This window comes from Chiloscyllium plagiosum, chromosome 4 (genome assembly GCF_004010195.1).
Source record: "Chiloscyllium plagiosum isolate BGI_BamShark_2017 chromosome 4, ASM401019v2, whole genome shotgun sequence".
Classification (NCBI taxonomy): Eukaryota; Metazoa; Chordata; class Chondrichthyes; order Orectolobiformes; family Hemiscylliidae; genus Chiloscyllium; species Chiloscyllium plagiosum.
In genome coordinates, this window is record NC_057713.1 from 15,995,683 (window position 1) to 16,015,757 (window position 20,075).

General features: G+C 41.6%; 1 protein-coding gene across 3 annotated transcripts in view; it reads left to right on the forward strand.

Annotated features, from left to right (window-relative positions):
- The window catches only part of acss2l (acyl-CoA synthetase short chain family member 2 like), a 70,808-nt gene that overhangs the window by 41,449 nt on the left and 9,284 nt on the right, over positions 1-20,075 (forward strand). For all 3 annotated transcript variants that reach the window (XM_043687772.1, XM_043687773.1, XM_043687771.1), the window contains 7 exons: positions 643-813; positions 3,518-3,651; positions 5,044-5,176; positions 11,036-11,092; positions 11,199-11,279; positions 16,043-16,151; positions 18,081-18,149. In XM_043687772.1, coding sequence (XP_043543707.1) covers positions 643-813; positions 3,518-3,651; positions 5,044-5,176; positions 11,036-11,092; positions 11,199-11,279; positions 16,043-16,151; positions 18,081-18,149 — 754 coding nt within the window. The remainder of the gene's footprint in view (positions 1-642; positions 814-3,517; positions 3,652-5,043; positions 5,177-11,035; positions 11,093-11,198; positions 11,280-16,042; positions 16,152-18,080; positions 18,150-20,075) is intronic.

Genomic DNA, 20,075 nt, shown 5'->3' on the forward strand with positions numbered 1-20,075 from the left:
GGTCTGAGTCCACAACTAGACAACACTTGCTGAACAACCCTGAGTGTCCAATTAGCTACAACTAATTGTTTAAGATTTAAGGTCACCAATTTAGCTGATAAGTTGCTAGAAGCAGCATACATTCATACATACAAACCTGCCTTCTGCAAGCATTTTCTTTAATTGCCTGGGTGCTTGGGGAACCTGATATTCCTAATGAAGGGCTTATGTCCAAAACGTCGATTCTCCTGCTCCTCGAATGCTGCCTGACCGGCTGTGTTTTTCCAGCGCCACACTCTTCGACTCTGAACTCCAATAAATGCAGATCTAGCCAGTAACATTCTTTGGATGAATAGAAAAGTAAAATAAGTGAAATTAGGAAAAACGTTTTCACGCAGTGAGTGGTTCGGGTCTAGAGTGCACTGCATTATAGTGTGCAGAGGCAGATTCCATTTAGGATTTCAAGAGGCTGTTAATTTGCATACAACAATGTGGAGGGTTACAGGGAGAAGGCAGGAGAATGGTATTAAGTGAAATGCTCATTTGAAGACAGTAAAACAAAATGGGCCGAATGGCCTCTCCCGAACTGGAACAATTCTGATTCTGTAAGTTCACCAGAAGTGAACATTACTGACAATAACTTTTGTTTTGCTTTTATTCTAGGGTGTACTGCACACTGTTGCAGGCTATTTAATTTACACTGCGGTCAGTTTTAAATATGTCTTTGATTACCATGACGATGATGTCTACTGGTGCACAGCCGATATTGGATGGATTACTGGACACTCCTATGTTATCTATGGTCCACTGGCAAATGGTGCGACATGTGTTCTTGTGAGTGGAGACAGTATTCAGAGTATTTGTTAGAGTAGAGAATTCACTCTGGACAGGTTTGATCATATATTGCAGGTAGAAGCCTCCATCTTGCTGAGGTAATGTTTTCTATTAGAAGGGTCTGAATCGTTTGGCATCATCCCAGCCAAAGAGACAACCCACTCCAAGGCCTGAGGTTTGGTTACGGGGGGGGGGTGTTGGTTAGTATCACAGATCCGACGGGTAGTGGGGGAGAAAGGTGTTTGGAGCAATGGGGAAAGAAGGCGGAATTGGTGGGGGAGCGGGGAGGTTTTATATTCCTACAATCAAGGAAGTTTTCCATGGGATATAGATCAGCTACCCTCTCTACATAGGTGGGTATCCAATTTAAACCATTAAGGCCAATGATGAAGGGGATTTGTCTGGGGCTCCCTAGCACTTTGCCAGTGACCGTATAGCTGCCCACTCTCTGCTCTGTGAAGTAACCACCAGATCAATGGAGCCATCCTTCCTGTGCTAGCTGGTGGATATCGGGGAGGGGGAGAGTTGAGGAGTCCATGCCCTATGACTAGAGGAAGGAAAGACCACAGCTATTACCCCTCAGAGATCTTGCCACACAATTTTATGCAGCCTTCCCACCCCCCCCACTCCATAAAATGATTACTGATGTGCATCCTTCAGAGGGTACCCCCACCTTGGCATGTCCTGACCACCTCAGACCTTTAAAAATTGTGCAAGTCGTGGAATTGTGGGAATATCGAATGATGCAGCAGAGGACAAGCAGGCATTCTGCCTCTACAGGCCCCATGAAACTGAACAAAAAAAATTAAAAAACATTTCCGGCTGCTTTCTGAACACTCTGTGAAGAAACACATGAATGTCTGGAACAGAACATGGGCTAACTTGAGATGTGCAGCCTTTGGCAATTTAGTGGGTAGTGAGGTATCCTTCCCCACCCCCTAATGTCCAACAACTGGCCACCTGTATTTCGGGTGAGGAACACTATTTGCAGATGGCTGTCATCATTCAGAAGCAAGGCCTGAAGCATATGCTGAACTTGTGTTGTACTCTGTTCAGTTATTTTGACATTTTCTCAATCAAAATGCTTGGCTTATTTAGAAACAGGTTCATTAACTACTTCTCCACACTTTTCTACTTCAATAAAGTCAGGCATAAGCCCTTCATCAGGAACATGACATTCCTGATAAAGGGCTTATGCCCAAAACATTGACTCTGCTGCTCCTCAGATGCTACTTGACCTGCTGTGCTTTTCCAGTGCCACACTTTCCGACTCTGATCTCCAGCATGATGATACCAAAATTGGAGGTGTAGTGGACAGTGAAGAGGGTTACCTCAGATTACAATGGGATCTTGATCAGATGTGCCAATGGGCTGAGGAGTGGCAGATGGAGTTTAATTTAGATAAATATGAGGTGCTGCATTTTGGAAAATCAAATCTTAGCAGGACTTATACACTTAATGGTAAGGTCCTAGGGAGAATTGTTGAACAAAGAGACCTTGGAGTGCAGATTCATAGCTCCTTGAAAGTGGAGTCGCAGTAGATAGGATAGTGAAGGTGGTGTTTGGTATGCTTTCCTTTATTGGTTAGAGTATTGAGTACAGGAGTTGGGAGGTCATTTTGCGGCTGGACACGACATTGGTTAGACCTCTGTTGGAATATTGTGTAATTCTGGTCTCCTTCCTATCAGAAGGATGTTTTGAAACTTGAAAAGATTCAGAAAAGATTTACAAGCATGTTGCCAGGGTTGGAGGATCTGAGCTATAGGGATAGGCTGAACAGGCTATGGCTGTTTTCCCTGGAGCGCCGAGGCTGAGGGGTGACCTTATAGAGATTTATAAAATCATGAGGGGCATGGATAGGATAATTAGACAAAGTCTTTTCCCTGGGGATGGGGAGTCCAGAACTAGAAGGCATAGGTTTAGGGTGAGAGGGGAAAGATATAAAAGAGACCTGACGGGCAACGTTTTTGCACAGAGGGTGGTACGTGTATGCAATGAGCTGCCAGAGGAAGTGGTGGAGGCTGGTACAATTGCAACATTTAAGAGGCATTTGGATGTGTATATGAATAGGAAGGGTTTGGAGGGATATGGGCCAGGTGCTGGCAGGTGGGACTAGACTGGGTTGGGGTGGCTGGTCGGCATGGATGAGTTGGACCGAAGGGTCTGTTTCCATGCTGTACATCTCTGTGATTCTATGACTCTATCTGCAATCTTCACTTTCTCCTGCTTCAATAAAGTCATGTAAATAGGAACAAGGGAACACATAGGAAATTTAGCTAAATAAAAGAGTCAGTAGTATTTATTCTTTCTTCTCCTTGGATCTCCCTATTTGAAGCCTGATTGCTTGAGAGAGGGAGGGAGCAGGAAGTCAGCCTGATCCTTGTGTTCTTCAAAGTGCCTTCTGAAGCCCTTTACAGAGCTGTACAAGAAGGTGACCTGCAGAGTGGATGAGGTGACCTACTGTTCCTGCCAGATCTGAAATAGGATCAAAGGTTATTGTTTGCACCTTATGAATTCTCAATTCTAAATTCTTAGCTCACAAAATGGTAGGGTGACTGCCTCGAGGCTAGGTTCCACGAGAAGTTTCACTATAAAACCAGAGGACACTACTACTAGATTTGAGAAAGATTTTTAAAAATTATGCACATGAATTGGATGATTTTCCAAAGGTCGTATTTTGATTAAATTTCTCTCTCTGTTTTAGTTTGAAGGTCTCTTACTCTATCCACACGTCGGGAGGCTGTATGAAATGATTGAAAAGTATAAAGTGACAAAGCTTTACACAGCGCCCACAGTGATTAGGATGCTGATGAAGTTTGGAGAGGAACCAGTGAGAAAGTAAGAAAGTTAGGAAACTGATTTGAAATATTCACTGAATGCGTGAAGCATGAAGTGCCCACTAAGCTGTGCTAGTTACATGCAGTGAGCTTACGGCAATTTGAATCTTCTAGAGTATTCTGAGGATTGATCAAATGAGGAGCTCCTGTATTCTGCCTTTTTTGCATGTGTGGGGGATAAAAACTAAGACAGGCTGGCTGAGCCAGAAAACTTGTTTCTATGTAATTCAATTCTATGTGTTGGATCCCTGGAACAGTCTAGCATAATCTAAAAACTTGAAATTATGTAGCATTTAAATATCTATAGGAGTTTTCCGAAGTGTTTGAAGTTATAGATGATGATGTTTCTTGGATTTTGATTTCAGTATGGAGGGGTTCATCAAATCTGTTGAAATGATGATGCTTTTTGAGAACTAACTGGAGCCATACCAGACCATAGTATGGCCTACAGCTCTGGGCCCCATTTACTGAATTTAGTGGTGGCTTTGCTTTCTTTCTCAATTATCTGTCTGCACCTAAGAACAGTTGCTCCTTTTTGTCAATCTTCCTGTCTTCTTTGAGCCACTTTTCATCTTTTTGTCTGCTCCTCCTCCCTTGTCTATTCCCCACCTTTTCTCTCTTTTCCCTTCGTAGAGTTACAATGGTTGCCAGTGTCTCACCAGGAACTCACCCCCATGAGCTGAAACAGTAACTATCAACTAACAGGACAACCCAGTGAGCTCTTAGAAATGTCCATGCGGACATTCTTCCAGTGTCGATCACTGGATGACAACCAACTGTGAGAAAATTTACTTCAACCAATGAGAAATTCTGCTTTTGTCAAGATATCACAACCATTTCAGAACATGTTCAGTTTTGCACATTAGAAGAAAAGACGTTTCAGTAAGGAGAATGATACTTTACATGGTAATTCTGATTATCTTACATACCATTTGTTAACAAACTCTGACATCTAACAGAAACTTGTTTGATTCTACTTAGTGTAGCTTTGCAAGGTGACCACTGCAGAATTAAAGTTTAGGGTCTGGTATTTATTATTTGTGAAGAGCACATTTAAAACAAACCATTCTGTCCAACTAAAATAATCGTAAAATTGTGCCGCAAGATTGAATCATGACTTTCCTTTTCAACACTGATAGACTTGCTATAATCTTTATATTTACTTTCTCCATTCTCTATTGCAAACAAATTGTCCTTTCCTTTACAGATTTCAAAGGACATCTGTCAATAATGATACTTCAAGCTTTAATTTAGTTTCCAATTTAAGGCTTTACTTCCTCCTTCTGAATGTCCAATTTCTGCTATATTATAACATCATTCTTTAAGTGTTGCATGTAATTTAAAAATCTTCTTTCTTCCTCCATGAGACGTTCTTTTCACTTGACTGCTTCAGGTTTGATCTCAAGTCTTTGAGGATCCTAGGCTGTGCTGGAGAGCCCATTAACCCGGAGGCTTGGACATGGTATCATCGTGTCATTGGTAATGGCAAGTGTCCAATTGTGGATACCTTCTGGCAGACTGAAACGGTAAACATTCCTGTTAAAAAGGCATCCTCACATTTTGTTTCAAAGGGAAGGGACTCAAGAGAGAGGCATGCTATTTTGTCCCAGTATTGTGAGATGCAAAGAAAGCTATCTGGATGTTAGGGGTTAAATTATGAGGAGAGATTATATAAATTAAGCCTGTTTTCTCCAGACTTTAGAAGACTAAGGGATGATCTGACCCAAGTCTTCAAGATGTTAACAGGAAAGGTTTATAAAGATATTAGGGAGCACTTTGACAGATGTTTAGAACTCTCTTTCACAAATGGCAATTGACTCTGGATCAGTTGTTAATTTTAAATCTGAGATGGATAATCTTTTGTTAAACAAAATTATGAAGGGATATGAGCCAAAGGCAGCTGTATGGAGTTAGACCACAGATCAGCCACAAGCTCAAGGGCTGTTTCATAGTTTCATAGTAATAGAAGCAGGAGTAGGCCATTTGGCCCGTCAAGCCTGCTCTGCCATTCATGAAGATCATGGCTGATCTATCCATCGTCTCAGCTCCTCCTACTTGCATTATCCCCATAACTCTTAATTCCCCTATTATGCAAAATTCCATCCAACTGAGTCTTGAATATATTTAATTCCATAGATTCACTGCTCTCTAGGAAAAGCAGTTCCTCCTCATCTCTGTCCTAAATCTACTCCCCGCTAATCTTGAGGCCATGTCCCCTCGTCCTAGTCTTACCTGCCAGTGAAACAACTTGCCTGCTTCTATCTTATCTATAAGATTCCCTCTCACTGTTCTAAATTTTAGCGAGTACAGTCCTATGCGACTCAATCTCTCCTCATAGCATAATCCCTTCATCTCTGGAATCAACCTGGTGACCCCCCTCTGCACTGCCTCCAAAGCCAGTATACCCTTCTTCAAGTAAGGAGACCAGAGCTGTGCACAATACTCCAGGTGCGGCCTCACCAATACATTCTACAATCGCAGAAGAACCTCCCTGCTCTTAAATTCAAATCCTGTAGCAATGACAGCCAATATTCCATTTACCTTCCTGACTACCTGTTGCACCTGCAAATCAACTTTTAGTGATTCATGTATGAGCACTCCTAAGTCCCTCTGCGCAACAGCATGCTGCAATCTTTCACCATTTAAATAATACTCTGACCTACTTTTTTTACTTCTAAAATGGATAACCTCACATTTACCAACATTGTACTCCAGCTGCCAGACCCTTGCCCACTCATTTAACCTATCTAAATCTCTATGCAAACCCTCCACATTCTCTGCACAGTTTGCCTTTCCACTCTATTTAGTGTCGTCAGCAAAATTGGATATGTTACATTCAGTCTCCTCTTCCAAATCATTTATATAATGAACAGTTGCAGGCCCAACACCAACTCCTGGGGCACCCCACTCACCACTGATCTCCAACCAGACAAACACCCATTTAGACCAACTCTCTGCTTTCTGTTGGTTAACCAATTCTCTATCCATGCTAGTACATTCTCCGCAACTCCATACATTCTTATTTTATGGATGAGTCTTTTATGTGGCACCTTATCCTTCTGGAAATCCAAGTATACAACATCCAACTGTTCCCCTCCATCTACTGCACTTGTCACATCCTCAAACATGGCCTTCCCTTCCTGAATCCATGCTGTGTCTGCCTGATGGTGCCCTTTCCATCCAGATGTCTCACAATTTCTTCTTTAATGATAGCCTCCAGCATTTTCCCGACTACAGATGTTAAGCTAACTGGTCTATAGTTACCTGCCTTTTGCCTACACCCATTTTTAACCATTCACTGTCTTCCAATCCGCCGGGATTTGCCCAGAGTCCAGTGAATGTTGGTAACTTACCACTAACGCATCTACTATAACTCCTGCCATTTGTTTCAGCACCCTGGGATGCATTCCATCTGGACCAGGGGACTTATGTACCTTTAAACCATCAAGTTTGCTCAACACAACCCCTTTAGTGATAACAATTGAATTGAGGCCCTTATCTCCTATCGTATTCTTAACATCAGTCTTTGGCATGTTAAATACATCTTCCACTGTGAAGACTGTCACAAAATAGTTAGTCAATGCCTCAGTTGTTTCAGCATTACCCAATATTAATTCCCCTTTCTCATCCTGCAAGGGACCTATGTCCACTTAGCCACCCTTTTCCATTTTATATATTTATAAAAAAATTTCATAACTGTTTTTATATTCTGTGCTAATTTGCCTTCATAATCTATCTTTCCTTTCTTTGTTGCTTGCTTTGTGGTTCTCTGTTGCTTTCTAAGGTTTTCCCAATCTTCCTGTTTCCTACTACTCTCTGCTACTTTGTAAGCCTGAGCTTTTAATTGTTTGCCTTCCTTTATTTCCTTGGTTACCCAAGGCTAGTTCTTCCTACCGTTGCTATCCTTGTTTTTGACTGGAATATACTTTCCTTGAGCACTGTGAAAAATCTCTTCGAAAGTCCTCCACTGTTCCACCATATAACTTGTGTTCCCAGTCTAATTTAGCCAACTTCTTCCTCATCCCATTATAGTCTCCCTTGTTTAAGCAAAACACTCTGGTTTTAGACGATACTATTTCATCCTCCATTTGCATCTAAAATTCGATCATCCTGTGATCACTTTCCGAGAGGTTCTTTAACTATGCAATCATGAATTTTACCTGTCTCATTACACAGGACAAGATCTAAGATTGCATACTCGCTTGTGACATGCTATTCAAGAAAGTTATCACAGATGAGTTCTATGGATGTTTATGGATCCTCTTCAAGACTGCCTCTACTGACCTGATTTGACCAATCAATATACAGATTAAAGTCCCCATGACTACTACGTTCCATTCTTAAATGTGTCAGATATTTCTTGATTGATCGCCTATGCCACTATAGCATTATTATTGGGTGGCCTATAGACTGCTCTCACCAATGACTTCTTCCCTATGCTATTCCTGATTTTCATCCAAATGGATTCAACATTTTGTTCCTTAGATTCCAAATCATGTCTCGCTATTGCCCTAATCTCATCCTTAATTAAGAGCGCAAATGGCCTACTCCTGCTCCTAAGCTTCTATGTTCCTTAAGAAGGTAGAAATATTTCTTTATAACATGACTGCAGCCTCCACATTTCATTCTGTGGAGTAAATAACACATTGGCCTGGATTTCCTACTGTTTGGCAATCAGGGAAGGCAGTGGCAGGGATGGAATCAGCTTCCCATCAAGATGGTGATGCCCATTGAGGATCTCAAAGTACAATATAAGAAATGGAAAATATAGTTCATTCTCCAAATAATTCTCTCCAAACCTCTTCTCTGGTAAAGGTAGAATGGTACAGAGCCGAGAACCGCCAAGTTCTACTCTTGATCCATTCTGAGTGAGCTGTTGTGTTTTGAGTACTTTAGCCTTGACTTCATAAGGTAAGGAGGGGAAGTTTGTTCAGAACATTATGGTTCTGTGAAGTGCTGCTAAGTGATCATGTGTATGATCATCAGCCAATGATTGGAACTGGTTTGTTGTGATCTTAATTGGTGAGGTGGTGAACAGTGGATATAGTCTTGTCTCTTGGCAGAGATCTGCGTTTCAGGTATCAGCTGTAGAAAATTGGAAGGGGAGGGAACACAACAACAATAATATAATAAAGTATGAAAATATCTAAAATATATATTTCCTATCTTACACAGTTATAAAGCTGATTTTTTTTTCATATTTTCTAAAACAAGAATGGGAGCAGCAGTAGTGCAGGGACCTGCAACATCTTCCAGTTGTTGCTAGTTCTATCTCTACAGGAATGGAGAGCGGAAAGGTGGCACTCTTATTACCCAAGGGAGTTGGGACTTTCCTTGTAGCTGGAGGACCATTACCTTAACATCAGAGCAAGGTTTTAGAAACTATAATCAGGAAAAAGAAATCAAAGGCAATTAGAAAGTTTTGAGTTAAAATTAGCCAGCCCAGATTTGTAAAGCTGCATCATACTCAACTGATCTCATTGAATTTCACTCATGAAATAACATAGGCTCTTGAAAGAAGATGCTGAAAATACTCAGTACGACCAGCAGCATCCATGGGGAGAGAAACTGAGTTAAAGTTTCAGGATGATGACATTTAATTCTGATCTAAAACCAAGGGTAGAACGTTGCCCCTCCTAGTGCAACATGAACAATAGCAAGAACAGCGGAGTTGAAAAAAACTTAGAATCTCAGTGTTGATAAAAAGTTTTGTGATATTGCCGTAAGGTAAAATGGTGACTTCAGACTCCCACTACTGAGTGGTGACTAAATCATTTCTGTGCATCTTTATCTCATTAACATTCCAACTGTCTTTAATTATACACCATTTCCTATTTTATTCTCCTTTCCTAGGAAACTAGACAGCACAAATTCCCAACAACTGATTGCTTGCCCTGGCCATCATCTAACTGTGTGTTGAGCTCATTAATCTGCATGTTCCATGGAAACCATCTTCCTTGACCCTTAGTCCATGCAAGTGTTCATTGACAAACCCCCAGCCTCACCATGTTGCTTTCAAAGCCAACACACATGACTTTAGCCCTCCAGTACTTTGGAGCTCAGGGTCTCCTATGACTTGTATGCTTCTGCCAGTTTAGTTTGTGCACAGGGACTCACCCACAAGAGTAAACATCCTTTTCACGTCCACCTTGTCGCACCCATTCAGGATCTTTTAAACTTCATTCAAGGCACCCCTCACCTTTCTAAGCTCCAGTGGAAACAAGCCCAGAATGTCCAACCTTTCCTCAGAAGATAACCCGCTTTTCCAGGTGAACCATCTCAAATATATTACATACTTCACTAAATAGGGAGACCAAAATTGTGCAGAGTATTTGAGGTATGGTCTCACTAATTCCCTGGATAACATTCTTACTTTTTTGTTTAATTCCTTTTGTAATAAAGGCTAGTGTTTGATATGCCTTTCTGATTATCTGCTGGACCTGTATATTAACCTATTTGTAATTCACTCACTTGAACATCTAGATCCCACTGCACCTCAGAATTCTGCAATCGTTCTCCACGTAACTAATATTCTGCTTTTATATTCTTCCTACCAAAGTGAACAACAACTTCACATTTTCCCACATTATACTCCATCTGCCAGATTCTTTCCCACTCATTGAACCTATCTATTTGGCTTTGAAACTGAAATAGATACTGACAATTCAACCGTGATTGGTTAACTATGATTTCCATGTCATTGGCCTGAGGTTGTATTTTGATTGGGCGTTACTAGGAGTGTCAGGCCAATGCGATACACATGATTGCTAAATACAGCTCACAAAAGATGGCAGGCAGGGGAATCAAGGGATATCTGAGGTAGATGGGAAGGTGGAATTTCAAGCATAAACATATCAACCACGATCATGCTAAATTGCTCATAGTATCCAGGGATGTGCAGGCAAGATGGATTAGTCATGGGAAATGTAGGATTACAGAAATTGAATAGTGGGGGTGGGTCTGGGTGGGATGCTCTTGAGAGGGTTGGTGTGGACTTGATGGGCTGAATGGCCTGCTTCCACACTGTAGGGATTCTATGAATGATAGAGCAGGCTTGAGGGCCCTGATAGCCTGCTCCTTGTCCATATGTTCATGTGTGTAAAATGAGCTTTTGGTGCTTTTCCCATTGGTCAGCCTTTTACCGTTGAACTCCGAGACTAATGTTTGCAAATCCGTGATGAAAAGCAATCCCCATTATCCCTCAATCATTGCAATTCCTTAAAGATTCTAGTATTCCCCCTTTGCTAGATTGCAAGTAGAATAGCACTGCACTGACCAGCTAAGAATGTTTCTATGTTAGCTAGCATTGAACAAAAGTGTGAACGATCAGAATGTTGCTAAACAGAGTCTGCCCTGTAACTTCGTTGTCTTGTATCTCTGTACAGGGTGGCCCAATGATGACTCCTTTGCCTGCTGCTACACCATTGAAGCCAGGATCAACTGTAAGCTTTACTTTAATGAATTGCATCAATATTTTCTTTCTCAGATATGAGCTCTTTTCCTCCTGCCAGAACCAATCTGAAAACTGCATTGTTTGTTTTCCTCCAGACATTTCCATTCTTTGGGGTTCTCCCTGCAATTCTCAATGAACACGGTGAGGAACTGGAGGGAGAAGCTGAGGGTTACCTGGTAGGTGCTCGGTTCAGCTCTGACAGAGCCTTCCTGAACTTGTAGCTTGCTCACTATGCATCTCACACAGCAATGAGGGTTAAAATGATTCTGGTACAGAAAAGTGGTCATAATTCTTCAATCATTTGTAAAAACATACACAAACTGTTAACTTCTTTGCTGCTGTATAAGGTTATACCACTTTGATGTGAATATAAAGTTAAAGGAATGGAAAATGGTGGAAATAATTAGTAGGTCAGACCTCATCTTTATGGGGAAAAATAAATTTAATGTCTTAGTTTCTGATGAAAACTTATTAGACAGAAATGCTAACCCTTCTTTCTCTCTCTGCAGGTATTGGTAGAGTTGCTGAGTGTTTCCTGCATTTTCTGTTTTTATTTCAGTAGATGTGGCGTACCTGGATTTTAGCAAGGCATTTGATAAGGTTCCCCTTGGCTCATTCAGAAAGTAAGAAGGCCTGGAATACAGGGAAATCTGGCTGTCTGGATACAGAATTGGCTGGCCCATAGAAAACAGAGGGTGGTAGCAGATGGAAAGTATTCAGCCTGGAGCTCAGTGACTACTGGTGTTCTGTAGGGATCAGTTCTGGGACCGCTGCTCTGTGATTTTTATAAATGTCTTGGATGAGGAGGTGGAAGGGTGGGTTAGTAAGTTTGCCAATGACAGAAAGGTTAAAAATCACACAACACCAGGTTATAGTTCAACAGGTTTAATTGGAAGTGCACTAGCTTTCGGAGCGACGCTCCTTCATCAGATGATAGTGATCTGATGAACGAAAGGCGTTCCGAAAACTAGTGTGCTTCCAATTAAACCTGTTGGAGTATAACCTGGTGTTGTGTGATTTTTAACTTTGTACGCCCCAGTTCAACACCGGCATCTCCAAATCATGACAGAAAGGTTGGTGGAGTGGTGGATAGTGTGGAGGGCTGTTGTAGGTTGCAACAGGACATTGACAGGATGCAGAGCTGGGCTGATAAGTGGCAGATGGAGTGCAACCTGGAAAAGTGTGAAGTCATTCACTTTGGAAAGTCAAATTTGAATGCAGAATACAGGGTTAAAGGCAGGATTCTTAGCAGTGTGGAGGAACACAGGATCTTGGGGACCACGTCCCCAAGTTCTGTAGGGATGCCACCCAAGTTGATAGAGTTGTTAAAAAGGCATATGGTGTGTTGGCTTTCATTAGCAGGGGAATTGAGTTTAAGAGCCACAAGGTTATGCTGCAGCACTATAGAGACCTGGTTAGACCACACTTGAAGTATTGTTTTTAGGTCTGGTTCCCTCATTATAGGAAGGATGTGGAAGCTTTAGAGAGGGTGCAAGAAGTTGCCAGAATGCTGCGTGAACTGACAGCATGTCTTATGAAGAAATGTTGAAGGAGTTGGGCTTTTTTCATTGGAGTGAAGAAGGATGAGAGGTGACTTGATAGAGATGTACAAGATGTTGAGAGGCACAGATAGAGTGGATATCCAGAGACTGTTTCCCAGGGTGAAAATGTTTATCATGAGGGGCATAATTTTAAGGAGGAAGGTTTAGGGGAGATGTCAGAGAGTGTGGGATGCGTAGAATGCACTACTAGCAGTGGTAGTAGTGTCAGATACATTAGGGACATTTAAGCGACTCTTGGATAAGCACGTGGAAGATAGTACAATGAAGGATATAAACGTTAGTCTGACCTTAGAGTAGGATAAAAGGCGAGCACAACATCAAGGGCCAAAAGGCCAGTACTGTGCTGTACTGTTCTATGTTCTATCTCCAGTATCCAAAGTCTTGATAATAATCCACATTTGAACCAACAAACGGTCCTCATTGTGTTGTTGACTAATGTGTCATACATTAGCAGCATGACCTCTTTGTCTTTTGAAACCAGTATGTCTGGAATAAGGGCAGCAGTAGCATTGTTCCAACATCACTAGCCCAGTAATCCAGAGCCCCAGGTTATCATTCTATGTACATGAGTTTGACTCTCACCATGATTGATAGTTAGATTTAAATTCAATTTTTTAAAATGTCTGGAATTAAAACTCGAGCTTAATGGGGACCATTTTTGTAAAAACACATCTGGCTCACTAATGTCCTTTCGGGAAGGAAATCTGCCATCCTTACCTGGGCTTACAGCAATGTAATTGAATCTTAATTGCCCTTGTCAATTAGAGATAGGTGATAAATACTGGCCTAGCCAGTGATGCCCACATCCCGTTAATGAATAAAAAGAACTTTGAAAGGTGGAGGTTATGGGAGTTCTGACAGGAATGATGTGCAGAATAAAAACAGAAGCTTGCATTCAATTCATATGTGGAATGCCTGTGATGCAGTTCAGCCAGCAGTTCTGGTTCAAGTCTTACTCTAGGATATGATATAGCAAGTTTTGAAGCTCAGGTGGAGGTTCTGGATGTAGGCTTGCTCACTGAGCTGGAAGGTACATTTCAGACGTTTCTTCACCATACTAAGTAACATCATCAGTAAGCCTCCGGTGAAGCACTGGTGGTTTGGCCCACTTTTTATTTATGTGTTTAGATTTTCTTGGATTGGTGATGTCATTTCCTGTGGGGATGTCATTTCCTGTTCTTAATGGGTGGTAAATGGGATCCAAGTCAATGTGTTTGTTGATAGAGTTCCAGTTGGAGTACCATGCTTCTAGGAATTCTCGTGCATGTCTCTGTTTGGCTTGTCCTAGGATGGATGTGTTGTCCCAGTCGATGTGGTGTCCTTCCTCATCTCTATGTAAAGATACTCGTGAGAGTGCGTCATGTCTTTTTGTGGCTAGTTGATGGTTCATGTATCCTGGTGGCTAGTTTTCTGCCCATTTATCCAATGTAGTGTTTATTACAGTTCTTGCAAGGTATTTTGTAAATGACATTAGTTTTGCTTGTTGTCTGTATAGGGTCTTTCAAGTTCATTAGCTGCTGTTTTAGTTTGTTGGTGAGTTTGTGGGCTACCATGATGCCAAAGGCTCTGAGTAGTTTGGCAGTCATTTCTGAGATGTGCGGCACGGTGGCACAGTGGTTAGCACTGCTGCCTCACAGCGACAGAGACCCGGGTTCAATTCCCGCCTCAGGCAACTGACTGTGTGGAGTTTGCACGTTCTCCCCATGTCTGTGTGGGTTTCCTCCGGTTTCCTCCCACAGTCCAAAGATGTGCAGGTCAGGTGAATTGGCCATGCTAAATTGCCCCGTAGTGTTAGGTAAGGGGTAAACGTATGGGTGGGTTACGCTTCGGCGGGTCGGTGTGGACTTGTTGGGCCGAAGGGCCGTTTCCACACTGTCATGTAATCTAATCTAATCTAACCTAATCTAATGTCTTCGATGTAGGGGAGAGTGGCTAGGGTTTCTGGACATGTTTGTCTGCTTGTTTAGGTTTGTTGCTGAGAAATTGGTGAAAGTCATTGGGCACCCTTTCTTTTTGAATACACTGTATAGGTGATTTTCCTCTGCTCTTCGTAGTTCCTTTGTGCTACAGTGTGGGTGGCTCATTGAAATAATGTTCTAATGCAGCTCCGTTTGTGGATGTTGGGATGATTGCTTCTGCCACCAGGACACATGAACATCAACTAGTCACAAAAAGATATGACCCACTCTCACTAGTATCCTTACATACAGATGAGGAAGGACACCACATCGACTGGGACAACACATCCACCCTAGGACAAGCCAAACAGAGATTTGCGTGAGAATTCCTAGAAGTATGGCATTCCAACCGGAACTCTATCAACAAAAATATTGACTTGGATCCCATTTACCACCCCCTGAGAAAAAGAACAGGAAATGACATCACCACAGGAAATGGCTTCGCCAACCCAAGGAAATTCAAACACATAAATAAAAAGCAGGCCATGCCACCAGTGCTTCACCAGAGGCTCACTGATGATGTTACCTAGTATGGTGATGAAACATCTGAAATGAACCTTCCAGTTCAATGAGCAAACCTACATTCAGGACATGATATATCAGTGAATGTGTGTTTATAACTGGGTCACACAGGTTGCTTGTCATCCTGCCAATCCTTCCAACATTTATGGCAGGCACCAAGAGTTGGAGAGACTTCTGGTTGGTCATGGTTTATGTGGAGTGATACCCCTTCAGCTGTAACCTCTGGCTGCAGTCTAGTGACCCATTCCAAGGAAAGTATCTTGACATATGAGAAGTCTGGTTTATATGGCACCTTTCACAACCACGGGACATGTGAAGATGCTTACACCCAATGAAGTATTTTTGGTGTGTAGTTAGTTTTGTAAACGGCTGCTGGGAGGTTCTGCATGTGCTGATCTGTGTTCTGGCTCATTGGCTTCCACGTTTGAAGCTGTCTCTGCACACAGACTTCTGGAATCAGTACAGCAGAGAAAATAATTAGACGCAGCATTGGGTTGTAAGTAGGAAATATGGTAACAAATCTGAGAACAATAAGGAAATAATGACTAGATAATGTGTATTTTTTGATGAGGATTAAATATTCACTTTGGAGAATCCATTATGTTTTCAGAGTGTGGTCGTGGGCTCTTTTACATTGACTGATGTCCATGTCATCTTAGATAAAATCTCCAATAGTACAGCGCTATCTCAATGCTGCATCATGGTCGATTTTTCCCTCAAGTATCTGGGGTAGACTTTGAACTCACAGCCTTCACTGGCAAAAGTGTGACTGACTGAATCATGTAATACACTGTAATACAGGGAAGTCTTAATTATCAGACTGATTATGCACAGTGTGTCAATGTTTCTGGAGTTTTCATTCACTGGTGGGATAAATGCTTTTTGTCTCCGTTTCAGGTATTCAAACAGCCTTGGCCATCCATACTGCGCACTGTATATGGAGACAAGGAACGCTTTGAGACAACTTACTTCAAACAGTTCCCAGGATTTTACTTGACGGGAGACAGTAAATTATCATTTTATTTTAAATCATTTTGAACAATATACACAGGCTCACATTTCTGTCTGAAGCTGATTGAACTTACTTTGGCTGAACCCATATTTGTTGGTGATCAGTTTAAAGCTATGTGGTTGAAATGTTTATTTTACTCTTCATTTATGCAAAGAAAGTATAATACATTTAAGTGTCAAACCTGGATGTCTTTGTTCAGCTGGGACTTAAGCACAATGCAAAGCATCAAATTGTAAAATCGTGCTATACAAAGTGCATCAGAGCAGCAGAAGAGTGTGCAGAAGCTGCATTTAGTGATAGAGAGAGAGAGGAAGAGAGATCAGAATTAATCTTTGAGAGGTCTGGTCAAAGATCTGATAATAGTGGGGAAGAAACTGTTCTTGAATCTATTTGTACGTATATTCAAACGTTTACATCTTCTGCCCAACAGAAGAAGGTGGAAGGAGGGGTCTTTGATTATGTTGGTTGCTTTCCTGGGAAGGAATGGAGTCAATGGATGGAAGGCTGGTTTACATGATGGACTGGGCTGCATTCATAATTCTCTGTAGTTTTTTGTATTCTTGCGAAGAATTGGAATCTATTTGTACGTATATTCAAATGTTTACATCTTCTGCCCAACAGAAGAAGGTGGAAGAGAGTATAACTGGGGTAGGAGGGGTCTTTGATTATGTTTGATGCTTTCCTGGGAATGAATGAGTCAATGGATGGAAGGCTGGTTTACATGATGGACTGGGCTGCATTCATAATTCTCTGTAGTTTTTTGTATTCTTGGGAAGAATTGTTGCCATACCACGGTGTGATGCACTAAGATAGGATGCTTTCTATGGTGCATCTATAAAAATTAGTAAATGTCTTTGTGGACATGCTGAATTTCCTTCGACTCCTGAGGAAGTAGAGACATTGTTGTGCTTTCTTGATTGTCACATCCTCATGTGTGGACCAGGGTAGATTGTTGGTGATCATCACTATCGGAAATCTAACACTGTCAACCATCTCCAGCTCAGCCTCATTGATGCAGACAGGGACATGCTTTCCACTCTGCTTCCTGAAGTCAATGACCAACTCCTTCATTTTACTGATGTCAAGAGAAAGGTTGTTGTCTTTACACCATGCTGCTAAGTACTCAACCTCTTTCCTGTATTTTGTCTTGTCATTGTATAAGATCTGACCTACAGCAGTGGTGTCATCGGCAAACTTGTAATTGGCGTTGGGATGGAATTTGGCTGTACAATTGTGATTGTATAAGGAGTATAGCAGGGGGCTGAGCACTCCGCCTTATGGACATTAGATTATGATGGAGGAGATGTCGCCTATTCATACTGATTGTGGTCTATGGGTCAGGAAGTCGAGGATCCAGTTACAGAGTGAGGAGCTGAGACCCAGATTTCGGTGGTTAGATATGAGTTTGTTTGGAATTATGGAGTTGAAGGCTGAACTATGGTCAATAAGTAGGAGTCTGCCATAGTTATTTTTGTTATCCGGATGTTCCAGGGATAAGTATAGATAGTGTCTACTGTGGACCTGGTGCATCTTTTGGTGAATTGCTCAAGATCAAGGTTGGACTTGATGTGACCCATGACCAAACTCTTGTTATTAACTTCATTAGGGAGTGGATCTCTTGGTTCATCCATGGTTTCAGTGTAAGGAACATTTAAGTTAACTTCTTCGGCGTGCAGTCTTCTACATTCTTACACATAGAGTCTGTAATGGTAGTGGCATACTTATTTAGGTTGGCCGCTAAGATCTTGAATATGGCCAAGTCCACTGAGTCTAAGCAGTTCTATAGAAACATGAAGGTGACCAAAAGTGACATGTTAACATTTTTCTTGTAATTTGTTTTCACAATTTCTCAGTTTACGTGGATGTGTGTCTTGTTCAGCTGAGTGACTGCCACTGTTTCTCACAGAAAGGTTTGTTTTGCAGGTTGCAGACGTGATGGAGATGGCTATTACTGGATCACTGGAAGGATAGATGACATGCTGAATGTCTCAGGTAAAAATTTTAACAGCCTTTCAGTTTATTCAGACCTGTTTGAAATGGGAACAAAAGCAGTCACATATCATTTCTGGCCAGTCGGAGGGAGTCTGTATATACTTATTAAAGAAAACATATACTTATAAAGTACTTTCACTACTTTAGAATATTTCAAAGTGCTTTATAGCTGATGAAGTACTTTCAAAGTGTAGTCACCACTCTAATGTGGAGAACACAGCACAGCAAGCTCTCACAGATAATAATGAAAGAATGATCATATTACGTACTTTAGTGATATTGGGTGAGAGACAAATGTTTGCCTAGGTCACTAAGAGAATTCCTGTGCTCTTCAAAGCAGTGTATGAGACCTTTTACAACAACTTGACAGGGCAGATGGGATCTCAATGTAACACGTTATCTGGAAGACAGCACTGCATCACTGCATTTCATGTCAGCCTAGATCATGTTCTTTGGTCTCTAGGTGAGACACAAACCTAGAAGCTTCTGGCTCAGAGACCAGAGTCTCTGTTTGATATCTGTACAAATAATCCTCTCTTCATTACTCTCTATATTGCAGAAAATCATTACATCTGCATAGTCTGTTAAACAATGGTTTCTTATCTTTTCACGCGATGTGCACTGCATTGACAAAGCTCACATTTGTTACTCATTGTTAATTCCCCTGAACTGAGTGCTTTATTAGGCCTATTTAGAGGGTGGGTAAGAGTCAACCATGTTACTGTGAGTCTGGAGTCACACACAGGCCAGACCTGGTAAAGATGGTAGATTTCCTTTTGTTTTATAACAACTGAAGGCACGTTTGTGGTCACCATTAGTGAGACTGGCTTTTGATTTCACATTTTGCTAATTGAATGTAAATTCTCCTAGTGCTTTGGTGAGGTTTGGATGGATAGTCTAGGGCATTAGTTTGGCATTCGGCATTACTAGTTCAGTGATTTTTATAAATTCATTAATAGGATGAGGGTTTTGCTGGCTCGGCCCAGAGGACAGTTAAGAGTTAACCACATTGCTGTGGGCCTGGAGTCACATGTAGGCCAAATCAAGTAAGGATGGTAGTTTCCTTCCCGAAATGACATTAGTCAACCAGATGGTTATTCTGATAGTAAACAATGGATCCATGGTCATCATTAGACTTTTAATTCCAGATTTTTTTTAAAAATTGCCATCTGGCAGGTTTTGAATCCAGGTCCCCAGAACAATGTATGGTTTTCTGGATTAACCACTAGGTTATCACCTCCTTGTCTGAACTTATCACTTCACTACTAAACCAACACCTCTCTTTAAATTGTATGTCATATGATGAATTCCCAAATTATTGCATAGATTACATAGAGCATACTCGGGTCCTTTCCCTTTGGAAGGACTCATGCTGGCATGGAAATGTAATATTCCAGTCGGCTGCCATGAATTAAGTTTTTGGATTGAAGGTATCTATTCATTCCAAATGCTGCCAGAGCCACAGAGAGTATATCTTACTGTCCCAGCTAGTGATGTATGGCCTTCACCAAATGCTTTGAAAATACTCTTAAGTCTGGGTATGTCTCCCTCAAAGCCAACTAAGCAATGAACCCTTCACTAATTCTGGAGCACAACTCCCCCTTAGAGGGAGAGTCAGGTCCGGAAGAGGGGCGATATCAATTTAACACAGCTGCTGTAACCAGACGTGACACAGACATCCATTCTGTGAACTCTCACTAACTCCCAAGTGGTTCCCTCATCAGATGCACAAGTCCTAGACACATCTTCAGTTGCTTATTTACAGTTGTTGAGAAATGTGGCGCTAGAAAAGCAGAGCAGGTTAGGCAGCATCTGAGGAGCAGGAGAGCCGACATTTCAGGCATAAGCCCTTCATCAGGAATGTTCTGAAATGTGATTCTCCTGCTCCTCGGATGCTGCCTGACCTGCTGTGCTTTTCCAGCGCCA